At 41.8% G+C, this 14471-nt stretch overlaps 1 protein-coding gene across 5 annotated transcripts in view; it reads right to left on the reverse strand.

Moving 5' to 3' along the window:
* The window catches only part of EPB41L4A (erythrocyte membrane protein band 4.1 like 4A), a 239538-nt gene that overhangs the window by 22031 nt on the left and 203036 nt on the right, over positions 1-14471 (reverse strand). For all 5 annotated transcript variants that reach the window (XM_053911423.2, XM_045197611.3, XM_071219408.1 and 2 more), the window contains 2 exons: positions 12688-12735; positions 11405-11482 (listed from right to left, as the gene is read on the reverse strand). In XM_053911423.2, the coding sequence (XP_053767398.1) occupies positions 11405-11482; positions 12688-12735 (126 nt within the window). The remainder of the gene's footprint in view (positions 1-11404; positions 11483-12687; positions 12736-14471) is intronic.

A 14471-nucleotide genomic window follows, 5' to 3' on the forward strand; every position in this document is an offset into this window, starting at 1 on the left:
TGAAAAGAAGGACCATTCGTCTACAGTTAGCTTGCACACATGCGGTGCTTTGTTTTTCCGTTCATCCTAAAGTGGCTTTTACATGACATTAAGAAATTAGCAAATGAGTTATTTAGAAGTTATTGAGAAGTGAAGAGTTATTTTTTAAAAAGCAATTTCATTATCATCACTCAAAGCTAACAATGTGTTAAACAGGTTAATATATCCATAAGTATATACCTATATACATACACTAATGTATACATATACATTAAAATTTTTATCCATAAATATGTAAGCATATAATTAGTTACTTTCAGACTTCTATCTTTGGCTTAAAATTTTCCTGGAAAACGACATGTCAAACAAAAAATCACTTAAAATATATTTAAGGTTTTAAAAAGTATTTTCATTATTCAATCACAGTTGACATCCAGTGCTATATTAGTGTCAGGGGTAAAACACAGTGGTTAGACACTTATGTAATTTACAAAGTGGTCCCCCCGGTAAGTCTGGTACCCACCTGACATGTAACAGATTCAAGTTTAGACTAAAGAAAACCATAATGTCTGCTACATAGGCAATCTTAAATCATAAAACAAAATCATTTTTTAAAACGTGCTAACCAAGACAGCCATACATATTTTTATGTTAAAATACTCTTTAAAAATCTTACTAATTGTCGAGATTTTCATGGATAATAGTTGCCAAACATATTTTCTAAGATAGAGAACTAGAAGTGTGAGAAGTAAAACATGGAGTCATCGTGCATCAGCAGCTGGGTAGGCACAGAGCACTCCTCCGGTTATGGCTGCTCCCAGGCGGAAGAGGGAAATGAGGGGTGAACACTCAAGGTGGCCAGGGCCAGGCAGGATATGGAAATGAGGGACCAGGAAATCCAGGGCAAAACCCGGAGCAGGACGGAACTGGGAGCATAGGCACCCACCAAAAGAGATCATAAGACAATGTTACCAAACCTTATTTTTTAAAAGATTACCTACAAATCTGAATTTTTAAAGCACCTCTTTCAATTTTAAGTAATGGCAACCCATTCTGTACATGAAAGTACCACATGGACCTAACGAAACCCATCCATGGAGCACACTGAAGAAGTTTTGGACCTCCGCGATACCGTCTTTTTAGTACCAGGGGTGAGGTGCTGTAGGAGAGAGGTGAAGCAAGTACTTAATTAAAGCAAGTGCTTAATTAATGTGCAGATGCTGTCTGGGACGCACTGCAACAATGCTGTGAAGCCACAAGGATTCCTCGCAAAAATTAAACACCTCTTGTTTGAATATTTAACTTTTAATTTATGTAAATCCTCCAGGACACTGCTCCACCGGGTTCATTTCCACACACTGAGACCCCCAGGGTATGGGAGAGACGCTCCCAAGTGCAAGGTAATCATCCCAGAACTGTGACTCTGTGAGCATAGATGCTTCAAAACAGAAACGAAAGGAAGGGGTGTTTTCTCGCCGAACAGGTATCTTTTGGATGCCCTGTCACGGCACTTCACATCGACTGTGGTGAGGACGCATGGATTTGCTTATAAATGCAAATCAGTAGATGGGGGCAAATACTCATTTCACAGATAACAGAGATAATGTAAGACACATTCAAGTTAAAAAAAAAAAACCCAGTAGCTTATGAGGAAGAAACCATTTAAGCTCTTCGAGATTAAAGAGAAATTGTGTTAAGTGAAAAATTATCTGTAACACACTTCAAGCTTTTGAACCGTATATATGTCCTCGCTAAAGCTTTCCTTTCTAACAGGCTCTCTGAACAGGAGCAGGATGCAGTCGTGGCAAGTTTCCCAGATTCAAGAACACAGTTCCGTCTCTCATGGCACGTACAGGGGAAACTAAAGTTCCATATATGCTGCCACGGATCTTAATGTTAGAAGTATCTGAAGAAAAATAAGAATAGGTAAACTACTTGAGATCATAATTATTAACCATTCTTTGGAACGCTGCCATTTGAAAATGCTATGTGTGTATACACACACTCATACATAATGTATTTTCACAGCCAGAACTTACATCTCAAACCGTCTTCTGCATTACGTGACAGCCTGGTGGGGAAGCAGTCCTGGCCACTCCCAGGACCCAGGGATTCAAAGTTAGACACAGTGAGCGGGGAAGCATCTCCTCTCCTGCCGGAACCTCACATTGCCCGGGGATGGACGTAAAACCCAGGTCTCCTAACTCCGACCCTCTACAGCTTCCATTCTGAACTAAATCGCGGCACAGTCATGGGCAGGACTAAACTGCACAATGTTGTTTATTTTTTTTTTTAACTCAGGAAATCAGCATCTTTAAATATTTTTGAGAGGTCAAGCCTCAGAGCAAGACTGAGGCCTGACTTTGGCAAACATACTTTTCCGAGAGGACAGACATTTCAAAGGAAGCAGCCCTGGCTGGTGTGGTTCAGTGGATTCAGTGCCAACCTGCAAACCAAAGGGTCGCCAGTTTGATTCCCAGTCTAGGGCACATGCCTGGGTTGCGGCCGTGTCCCCAGTATGGGGTGCACAACAGGCAACCACACACTGATGTCTCTCTCCCTCTCTTTCTCCCTCTATTTCCCTCCCTAAAAATAAATACAATCTTTAAAAAAATAAATTAAAAAAATAAAAGGAAGCACAGTTAGTGTATGCTCATTCTCTATTCTGGAATTCAGCTGGCTACCTTCCTACTCAGACTTTACCCCACTGAAAAGAAAAATAAAACCCCCAAAACACGAGCCCACAGCGTTTCTAGACCTCACTAGTAGTAAGAACTAGGTGTCAGAAGGAATTGCAGACGAGGGCATATACCTTTGACTTTTTTCTAAATCTGAAGTGAGGGCAGGGACACCCTGCCAGGTAATATCCTTGTGACCCATGTGTCTCAAAGACAGATGCCCTCTACTGGTGACACTGTTTCATAAATATTCTAACAAGGGGCATTAAAAATGTAAGGCTCATTGGAGAGTCACAACAGAAGCACATTTTCCTGAGTAATGGTGGTGTGGCTGCCTCAGTCTGTAATGAAGTTTGAAATTACACTCTTACAAAAGGCCTCTGGTTAATGGGGCTTCATTACAAGGATGAACGTGTCATTTCTTCCATCGATGAACTGCTCCAGAAATACAGGTGCTACATGGAAAGGAAAAATGTTAGCTCTAAGAGCAAGAATATTTTAATGCACAGTCCTTAAGAGACAGAAGTTGACTGTTTTGCTTATGCGTAAGTGAATAAAGAAATTTTTAAATGTAAAAGACGTTTCCTATCATGCTTCTGCCTTGGTAAGCTAAGTCTCATCTATCCTTAGGTGTGGGGTGCACAAGTATTGTTTTTTGCTCCTTTCCTGCTACATTTTAATTATGATGAAGGGAGTTACATTAAAATAGTGACTTTTAAAAAGTCAGCCCTAGCTGGAGTGGCTCAGTGGATTGAGCTCCGGCCTGCGAACTAAGGGTCGCCGGTTCAATTCCCAGTGTAAGGCATATGCTGGGGTTGTGGGCCGGGTCTGTGGTAGGGGGCACTTGAGATGCAACCACACATTGATGTTTCTCTTCCTCTCTATCTCCCTCCCTTCCACTCTCTAAAAATAAATAAATAAATAAAATCTTTTACAAAATAAAATAAAACAAAAAATAAGTCAAAACGTGCTCTTATATGATAGTTAGGAAAGTCTCAAGGGGAAAAAACAGTCCATTGCAATTTACATTTGGAATAGATTCATTTTCAAATGTTGCATTTAAAGTGAACCTCAAAAATGCTAAATGTTTCTTTCCTGTATCCTCAGATGCAATAATTCTAAATTTATCATATTTAGTCTATTTCTTTATCTGTAACTATGGAGAGTTAATAGGTTAGGGAGCCTTATCCGAACAAGGCTTTTGTTTTTTAATGTACAAGAAAGAGGGTTGTTTCAAAACAGAACAAATGTCCATGATGTCTCAGAACAGGAGCATTCTAATATATTTCTCCCATGTCTCACCAAAGTTCAATACCCTACTTTTCCAGACCATGCATGCAATTGAGATTATAACTGCATGTGACACTTAATTAAAGTTTGCAAAAGGTTTGAAGATGAAATGCCATATATAATCATTTGATAACAAGAATGAAGATAATGACTATTCCTAGCCTCTTCTTTCCTGTCTTCCCAATTACAGTTCTGCCTCTTCTGCAGAATTCTTCACATTAGATGAATTCTTACACAAACCCCCATGGCCTTCACTTTGCTCTCTACTTTGCCCAGGCGATTTTGTTCCTAACAGGGCCTTCCTTTACACCAGTTCTTAATTCACTACCCATTCACTGAGATAAAGATGGCATTTACTGTGGAACCTGAGACATTACAAAGCAAATGTATGGTGAAGCTTCAAGAAGATAGGACTTACTACACAGCGCTCCCAAGTTCTGCCTGGTCCCATCCCTGCCACTATCTGGGCCAATTGCTTATGTTCTTTGGTCCAGTCTCAGTTTTTTCATCTACCTACTCATTGTGAAGGTCCTTTCTAGCTTTAAAATGCTATGTTTCTGTATTTCGTTGTATTTCAAGCCAGTTAGATGAATCAAAACAAACCTCTACTCTTCATGTACAGCTCAGCTTTCCAGACAATTGTGAAGGTCCTTTCTAGCTTTAAAACGCTATGTTTCTGTATTTCGTTGTATTTCAAGCCAGTTAGATGAATCAAAACAAACCTCTACTCTTCATGTACAGCTCAGCTTTCCAGACAATTGCTTTATATGGCCGCTCCATTGCTAATATTAAGTCCATAGGTCCCAGCTGATGGTAGATTTGTGTTTCTCATCACCTGCACTCATCTTTTGATCACCTGCTATAAACCAATCTTCTTTTTTTTTTCTTCAGTACTTTTTCTTCCCTAGGGAAATTTATGTTGGTTCCAGGCATCTGTCGACAGCGAGACCAGCGAGACAAAATCTCTTAAGACCAGCGAGCAAAAATTCATTTGCTATCACCAACCTTCCCTCATCATCAATAACTTATTCTTATTTGCTCTTAAAGGTGCTTCTGTCTCTTCCACTTACTCCTTATGCTCTCTCTACAAAATGAGCTACCTTTCGTGTGCAATTTCTCTTTCAAACTCTCCCTCTGTTTTCCTAATTCTTCAAGCTGCCCACACTCAACTATCTGACGTCATTCCTCAGTTGCTGCAGCTTTGCATTTCCCTAGTCATCTCTGTCAATTTTGATTATGCTCTGGAAGCCCTAAATCATCCACATCAAATGTCTAAACTTTGACATAACTTACTAGAGTGGAAATCAGAAACGCCTGCGATCTGCAGCATGGTGAACACTGTCTCCGCTGGCTGTGTATGAGCTGCTCTCTCCATATCCACAGTGTCTACCTACTTGTTTGCAGCCTGTACCTAAATCAGAAACAGGGCAGGAGGGAATGCAAGCAGGGAAACGGTTACCTCTTTTCAGGCTCTGGATGGAACGCCCCACTGGTTTACGCTTGCTATCCTCCAAAACGCACTCCCCCACCCCACCCGCCCAGGGCACAGGGACAATCAAGTTCTTTTTTTAACAATTCCACAATATCCTAACAAAAATCATGCCCTACTTAGATGTTCCGTCTCTGTTAGTTGCAGGGCCATGGAAGACATGTTCCACAAAAGACCTTGTGGAATGTATTTAAAATATTTAAAACCATCTTAATCCATTATTCAGATACAGATTCTAAAAGCCATCTAAAAGGCAGGAAGAAACTAACAACATTTGTGGCAGAAAAATGCATGTCAGACACACTGACGTCCTTTTTGTTAAAGGGAGCTGGGCCCCATGTTACAGACACACAGGGACTCCAGATAACAGGGAGCGGATGGACCGCTCTCATTAACCTAACAGCAGCAGCCTATGCGGGCACTTTCTACTTTTCAAACCACATCTATTATCTCCGGGATGTTTACAAACCTCTTGTGAGGAAGACAGAACAGGTACTACTCCACTTTGCATGTGAGAAAACTAGGATTCAGAGGGTGAGGTAACCAGCTCCTAGCCATGGAGTTCTTGAAAGCCGGGACACAGGCTCCCGAATGCTTTGTTCTGTGCTCTATGGGACCTACATGTGCACACACACAGCCTCACGTATGTAACTCACGTGGCCCAAATGGTCCTCTGTTGCCAGTTTACTCTAGTCCTGCTCCTACCCCAGACTTCTCTCATTTCTTTTACTCTTCTACTCCTCGCCATGCTCCAGAGTTACTTCCACTTTCACGCTTACGCTAAAAACACCACGCTACTTCTCCGGTCACTGCCCCTCCACCCCCTCCACCCCCTCCACTTCAAATCTCCCACTTCAAAATCCGAAAAGCCTAGCCACACATCAAAACTAATGACTGGCTAATCCACAGATTCTCCCTGGTGAACACTCAAAGGGCTGCAGATTCTCATCAATAGCACGGAGGATGTTTTGCAGGCTGGTTTCTTTGAATGTGAAGGATATTTTATTAAGCTCAAGGTATTTTCAGGGAAAGCTGGTTTGTGAAAGGTTTCCCTCTGGTAAGTCTACTTCCTAGGTTCTCCCTCATCATACACCCTGGGCAAGTCAAGGGCATGGCCCACAGGCTCCAGTCTCCAGAGACGCTGGCTGACCCTTCTGATCTCAGGTGAAAGGTTCAAAACTCTAACTAGTGGAAATGAATGCAATCTAATACAATCTAATATTTACACAGATCATTAACTTCATACTGCCTTGTACTTGGTAGGTTCCTAATTTAATGAATTTAATTGAACCAATTGTTTTACAAATCAGTATAGCAAGTAAATTCTAAAGAAAATTTAAGCATTTTAATTTTTAATCCTACCAGTAAACTGAAATACCAATTTCATTTCCCAATATCAATCAGTTCCTTCACTATTTATATAATGACCACTACATAACTTTGGGGGATTTTACACAGACACCATCCTAAGAATCTGATAAAAACTAGACCCTATCACCAGAAAATTATATACTTAGAATCACAAAGAATTTTACATACAATTTCGTGGGGTTAAGAGGTCCCTAAGACCTACCCATGATTCAGAGGATAAAAATGACTGGTCTAAAAATGCAAATGTGTAAAGGTAGGGAAGGTGGGACAATAGAAGACAGGACAAAAAGGAAAGTGGAAAAGGCTGGAAAAGGGGTGAGGGGAGGCAGGACAGGCAGAGAGACAGTAACTCCAGAATCAGACGTTGAACTGTGCAGTGCTGTGCCCCAAAGTGCTCTCACCTCTTAGATTTCATTTCATCTTTACAGTAACTCATTTGACCAAAAAGTTATTATTACACCCCACTTTAAAGTAAGAAAACTACACTTTTAATTGGTTAAAAGAGATGCCCAAAGTCAAGTACTAGTGCATGGGTGGAACCAAGCCTTTGACCCACATCCTTGAGGTTTTTTAACACATCATTGGCAGGATAAGCATCAGAGAAGACAGAAGAACGGACATAAGAGAGAGAAAGAAACTAAGAAAACAAAGAAAAAGGAACTGGGTATGGAAAAATAATGTGATAGAAAGATTAAAAAGGGAGGAAAGAGAATAGAGATAATATGAGAATGTAAGTAGCAGACAGTAAGGGGGAAATAAGAGCTTTCTGTCATCTTAGACGTAATAACGAGAAACTAATTGCGCTCCAACTTCCAGCTAGTTATAAAAAGGAAGAAAAACTCTGTTCTCAAACCTCAAAATCCAGAAAATTATAGGATACTCATTCAGATCATAAAAATAGCAAAGAGAGAACAACTAAGGTAGGAAATGGCAAATAAAGACATAAACGAACCCTCTTCCCCCAAAAGAGGAGGAGGCTGAAGCCTTCTAGTGTTGTAGGAAACCGAGCGGCATGGGACCTTGCGGTTAATGCAGAGGTGACAAGAGTGCCCTTACACACTTGTCAGCGCTGGGCCCACAGGTGAGAAAGGGGGTTATATTGTCCTAAAACTAAACAAAATAAGAATCCTTGTTTCTGCCTGGCTGATATAGCTCAGTGGATTGAATGTGGGCCTGCAGACTAAAGGACTGCCTGTTCGATTTCCAGTCAGGGCACTTGCCTGGGTTGCCAGCCAGGGCCCCAGTTGGGAGTGCGCTAGAGACAACCACACATTAATGTTTTTCTCCCTCTCTTTCGCCCTCCTTTCTCCTCTCTCTAAAAATGAATCAATAAAATCTTTTAAAAAAGAGTGCTTGTTTCTAATGTTAGCCTTCCAGAGTGATGGAGATTATGAGCTTTTCCTTAAAGGTTGTTAGAAGCCACAACCACTGCTTTATATGAAGATGATTTGTAAACATTCTTTTATTAACTTTTGTTTCTCCTCACTCAAAATGAGGGGTGTTTAAATTGTTATCCATGGGAATGACAAAGCAGCTTAAGCTCTAATGGGTAGCACTTTGAGAAAAAAAACAATAGAACAGTATTTCCATAGAGTATCCAAAACCTAACAGGAAAGACTTCCTATGTTCAAAAGAAATCCAGCAACAAGTGGCAAAGAGAACAACATACCAAGACCATACACCATCTCCAGAAAGTAAACCTGACTGTCCAGAGTTCTACTGGACACAACATGGGCTTCAAAACAGAGACTGAAAAGCTAGTCTGCAGTCTTTGCCCCTCTGGCCAGGCTATGGTTCCCAAGGGGAGACAGGCAGGCAGGGTGTGTCTGGTGCAGGCTCTGGTTTGGAAAGGCAGAAAGCACCTGGGGCTTAACCTTGAGACCTTGCTAGCAGGGAGTAGAACACCAGCATGCTGGAGATGCAGTTTGCCTCACTTTAGGGTGAGCAGAGTCCTTTAATGAAAGCACAGAGGACTCTGTGGAGAGCTTGGCTAAGTCACACTGTTTCTGGGATAAGGAAGGACAGATGAAGTTGAAGAGATTTCTCCTCTTCTCCCAAAACGGAGTTATTTGCACAAGTAGGAAGTCAGACATCAGGAGACAACATCCATCACAGTCAGAAGAAATATTAGGACCATTAGCAGGGCTGCAGTTTATATATTCTTACCTACACATCCTGATGTGGAATGAGTGGGTTGTGGCAAAATTTGAAAGGCTACCCATGGGATGGAGGGGTTAGTGGAAGCACAGAATGATGGGTAAGTGGCCCCTGGAGGCAGCCTGTGTTTGCTGCCTCTCCCTGCATACTCACTGTTGCCTGCTGCGCAAGAATTTCCAGGAGTGGTGATTGGCACTGAGAGATGTGTCTCTTCCTCGGCCCACTTTTTGCTATGCCCCTGAGATCTACACTCTGGACCTCATCTTCTACAGACAGGCAACTTATGAAACCCTGGAGCAGCACTTCTGCAGGTAAATGAGTTTGAAAGCCTTTGTGTCAGAGTGTTTTGAAAAGGGATTTCTCACTAATAGCCTTACAAAGCATATTAGCATTTAAACATTCAGAACCACTATCATTCTAAAATACACTACTTATCCAATACAAAGAATTCCAATCTAAAAAACTGTGCCTGGAGTGGGGTTGGGGAGAAACTCTTGAGGGAGGAAACACCTGTAAGTAATACTGAAGCTGGTGCAAGATCAGTAATGAAATCTTTAAGAATCTGTTGGCAACCTTTAAATAGTGTCTCATTTCAAACAGCAAATGTCACCGTGAGTGCTTTTGGTCCCAAAAGACACCATTTTTAAACAGGTCGTCTTCTGAGAAGTTGACACTAGAGCACATCTATGAACACAACTTAAAATACACCAAGCATAACAGAAATATATTTGTTAAGATACTGGCTTGATCAGTAAGTATAAATGCAGAGAGAAGGTGAGATTTTTTTGCTTTGCTTTGTGTTGTTTGTGAAGATTCTCAATTTTAGTGCAGGAAGAGGGCACCCTCAGGGAGAGCTGCCCTCCACCCTTGGGTTTTTGCAGGTGAAGAAACTGAAGTCATTTCCTTGAGAAGAGCATCAGAACCATTGAGACCTCACCTCTCTCTGGTGAGATTCCAGCCCCTAAGAAGGCTGCACAGAGAAAGCTTTCCTAAGAAAATGGTCCAGTCTCACAATGCTGTCTGGGCTTTTATTGCTCAGGCTTTGTAGCTGGAGAGGGAGGCTGATTCAATGTGTGCCAAGCATAAGGGCTCCAAATACTAAAGAAGAACCTTGGAGATTATCTCATCCAACTTCCTCATTTTACAGAAGATAAAAAGACGACCCAGAAAAGCAAAAGTAACCGGGCCAGAGTCCCACATCAGGTGAGAACGGTTTCCAACAGTAGCACTACTGACACATTTTTGGACCAGACACTTCTTTGTTGTGGGGGGGCGGCTGTCCTGTGCATTGTAGGATGCTTAGCAGCACCCTGGCCAGTAGCAATCCCCCCACCCAACTGTGACATCAAAAGTGTCTCAAAACATGGCCCAACATCCTCAGGGAGTGAAGGGGGTGGATACAATGGCCTGCAGTTGAGAACCACCCCTGGGTCAGAAACTGGTATAACCTGCAAGCAAATCCCTCTCACTTTCAGCCTGGTACTCTTTCACTAGGTCAACCCTGTTTTCAAACAAACATTCTGTAACCAGGAAGAACAGATTAATGCATTAAACCATCACTAATATTGATTACATGTCAAATGATGTTATTAAAAAGCTCTTAAAAATTAGTCTTAGGGGTGGGGTGGAGGGATGGGGAGAAAAGGCATAAACTGTAATTGAATAACAATAAAATTTTTTTAAAAATTAGTCTTAAAGATATGAACTGCATTTCCCCACCTAATGGTATGTGCCCGACATAAATATAAACACACACTTGCATTTATATCTACACGAGGCTGAAACTATGAAATCTATAAAACAATGAGGCCTTCGTATTTGGTTGGGCAAAATATAGTCTCGTCATGCACAAGATACCTCAGGGAGAAATCCCTCTACTGACGGTAAAATTCCTTACCACCCTAGACCAAGTTATTACACATTGAACCTAAATATAGATCAACTTTTTTCTTAATTAACAAGAAGGAACCTCACTGTCAAGTTGTTTAATCATCTTATTATAAAGACAAGGAACTCAGTTCATGCCCTGAATGGCATGGCTCAGTGGATTGAGTGTCGCCCTGCAAAGTGAAAGGTCGCCAGTCTGATTCCCAGTCAGGGCACATGCCTGGGTTGTGGGTTCAGTCCCCCATCGGGACATGTGAGAGAGGCAACCAATGGATGTTTTCCTTACACACTGATGTTTCTCTCCCTCTCTTTCTCTCTCCCTTCTCCTATCTCTAAAGTTAAATAAATAAAATCTTAAAAAAAAAAAAGAAAGAAAAGAAACTCAGTTCAAAGAGGTAAGGTTTTCTAAAATAGTGCTTCAGGATAGGGCCAGATTGCTTCTTAAGCACTGACGAAACAATCAGGCTTAAAAATACACAGGACGCCCAGCTTCTACCACCAGCAGCAGCCCCTGAGTTTGGAGTCCCAGTTAACTATAATGTTCTAACATTACCTGTTTCTCTTTTTCCGGTGTTCTCTATTAGAATTTTCTGATTCACTACCACTGCTTGTGTTACAGCGTGAGCGTGACCTGAAGACAAAATAAGAGCAAAAGGAAAAACCCTCATTTAAGACAAAAGAAAAATTTTAGAAAGGTTCATGTTGGTTCTCTGGAATTAATTCTATAGTAAAATTACTAATCCAAACGTAAGTTTTATCCCTTCCCCATTATGTTTCTCAATTCAGTCATACATTTAAATGAGTCTAAAGAAATGTAAAAGTAGATTAAGGAAAATGTCTCTAAGCTCCCAGAAAGGACCACAGAACCAAGCCCTTCCAACAGAAATCTGACATGCAAAGCTCCACGCCCCTCTGGTACACTAAATATGGACTGGGGGTCCTGCCAGACCTCCACCCTCCACTGAGAGAGGCCGAGTTTATTTCCCGTGCCCCTGAATTAGTGCTCGTCCTGTGACTGATTTTACCAACAGAATGAGGTGGAAGGGATACTCTGCCTGTTCTGGGACTCTCTCTTAACAGGGCCGGTAGCTCCTGCTTCCTCCCAGACACCATCTAAAGAAGCCTAGGCTAGCCAGTGGAGAGACTATGGATTCTGCCAAGATATGAATCACACCAGATATGAATAATCCAGCCTCAGCCACCATCTAACTGAAGCTTCATCTGAGACTAGCAAGACTAACTAAAGAACTTCCTGTCCAATCAACAGTAACAATATGGTTATTGTTGCTTTAAAATACACCAAGTTTGCCCTGGCCAAGTAGCTCAGGATCTTCCCAATATGCTAAGGTTGCAGGTTCAATCCCTGGTCAGGGCACATACCAGAATCAACCAATGAATTCATAAATAAGTGGAACGACAAATCTCCTCCTCAACCCATGTACCCCTCTTCCTTCCTCCCTCCCTCCTTCCCCTCTCTAAAACGAATAAATAAAAATAAAATCAATAAAATAAAATACACCGGGTTTTGGAGTGTTTTTAACATAGCAATAGACAACTGAGACAGTTCCTCTGAGATGCAGTTCCTCTGAGGAGCAGGAAAAAAAGAGAAATTGCTAAGGATGCTACAGAATGGAAGACTGAGAACCAGTTGAAGCCAATTTGAAAGTTAAAAAACAAGTTTACCATACTCTTAAAGCAGTCACTAATAAAACAAACCAGAAAAGCCCCCACTCTTGCCTCAGTTCTGAGCTGTGCTAATCTGCTGATCCTTCCTCTTCCCTCTCCCAGACCCTCCTTCCCATTTGGGGGGTTTTGTTTTGTTTTGTTTTGTTTTACCTCCTCCTTTGCTTTAGATCTGAGTCTTCACCACTGTTATGGGCTTTCCTACGGAAAACAAATAAATGAAGATATTAAAGAAAATAGAAAATTATCAATTAGCTAAGGAAAGCACACCAAAATGAGTTTTACTCCACTTAATGTGTACCTGTTATGTATTCATTCATTACCAAACATTTAAATCACACATACATGCCCATCCCTACGATAGGTCCCAGAAATAGACCAACTGGTCTCAAAAGTCAGCAACCTACGGGGACTGTGAATAGTCCATAAATAACAGTGCACAACTTGTCAATCAAATCCCACTCATCCAGTGATGGGGTTAGTCTGCAATTCCTCGGTCTGCAATCCCCCGAGCCAAATTCTGCCACGATCTGACAACAGCTCTCACTTGGATGCCCTTCCCAACACCCTGGCCTCCAAGTCCCTTGACCTTTTCACTAATAATCTCTTCACAATAACTCAGCGACCTTGGACTTCATCCTCATCATGTCACCTTTGGACTCTACCCTCTGTAACCACCTCTAAACACTGCTCTCCGACCACATTCTCCTCCCCTTCCTGTTTACCACTTCTATTTACTTTCAAACAGCTTCAACCGGGCATTCTGCTTAAATGTGCAGGCTCTGGAGCCAGACAACCTGAACCTGAATCCCATCTCCTCCAATGATGAGTTGTGTGATTTAAATTATTTCTCTACTCAGTGCCTCCATTTTAAAAATATTTTTAAAATATTTTAAAAGCTTTTATTTATTTATTTTTAGACAGAGGGGAAGGGAGGGAGAAAGTGAGGGAGAGAAACATCAACATGTGGTTGCCTCTCGCATGCCTGGTACTGGGAACCTGGCCTGCCACCCAGGCATGTGCCCTGACTACGAATCAAAACCCTTTGGTTCGCAGGCCCACGCTCAACGCATTGAGTTACACCAGCCAGGGCCAGGGCCTCCATTTTAATAGAACCTCCCACAAATCGCTGTTATGAGGATGGAATGAATTAATCTATTTTAAATGCACAGAGGACTCAGCCCATTGTATGCACTCAATAAATGTTAGCTGTTATTAGTGCTTATTTAACTACTTCCATTCTACCTTTCTTTGACCTCCAGTAGGACTATTTGTCTCTTGACCTTGCAAGTTTCCAACAGCTCTTCACTTATTTTTCATTCCCTCCCTGACTCAGCTTAGATTTCTGTCACCCCAATAACGTGCATGCCGATACTCAAAACTTCCTCCAACTTCCTGTTTGCTGCTCAGTCTTTCTGGCAAAACCTCAAGCATGAGTGAAACCAACTGTCCAGGTTCTCTGGGTCCGACCTCAACATCTTGCCGAGCAGTGCTGGAGGGAGTCACACAAAAGAGCATATTAGTTATGCTATAAATCCATTTTCATACACCTCGAGTGCAGCCACAACATGGCCCAGCAACCGCACTCCCTTTCTCTGACCTAAGTGCTCTCTCTGTTTCTGCAAAGCAGTTTTCAACGCTTTTACCTCACAACCCTCTGACACACCATCCCTCCGCTTCAGCAGATGACTTTGTTCTCTCCTTCCAAAGGGAAAAGTAGCCCTCAGATGGCAACTCGCTCATCTTCCTGTTACCAAAAATAAAACTGAGCAACATCTCCCTCTCTGTTATTTACAGATCTGTCCTTATAACTAAGGTCAGTTCCCCTCTCCTGTGCTATGTGAGTCCCATCACCTCATCTTTTAAATGACTTTCATTAACTACCCTCCTACCTCTCACATATATTCAACTCGTCCTCATGGAAAATTCTTTCACCA

Source organism: Desmodus rotundus, chromosome 1 (genome assembly GCF_022682495.2).
Source record: "Desmodus rotundus isolate HL8 chromosome 1, HLdesRot8A.1, whole genome shotgun sequence".
NCBI classification, from domain to species: Eukaryota; Metazoa; Chordata; class Mammalia; order Chiroptera; family Phyllostomidae; genus Desmodus; species Desmodus rotundus.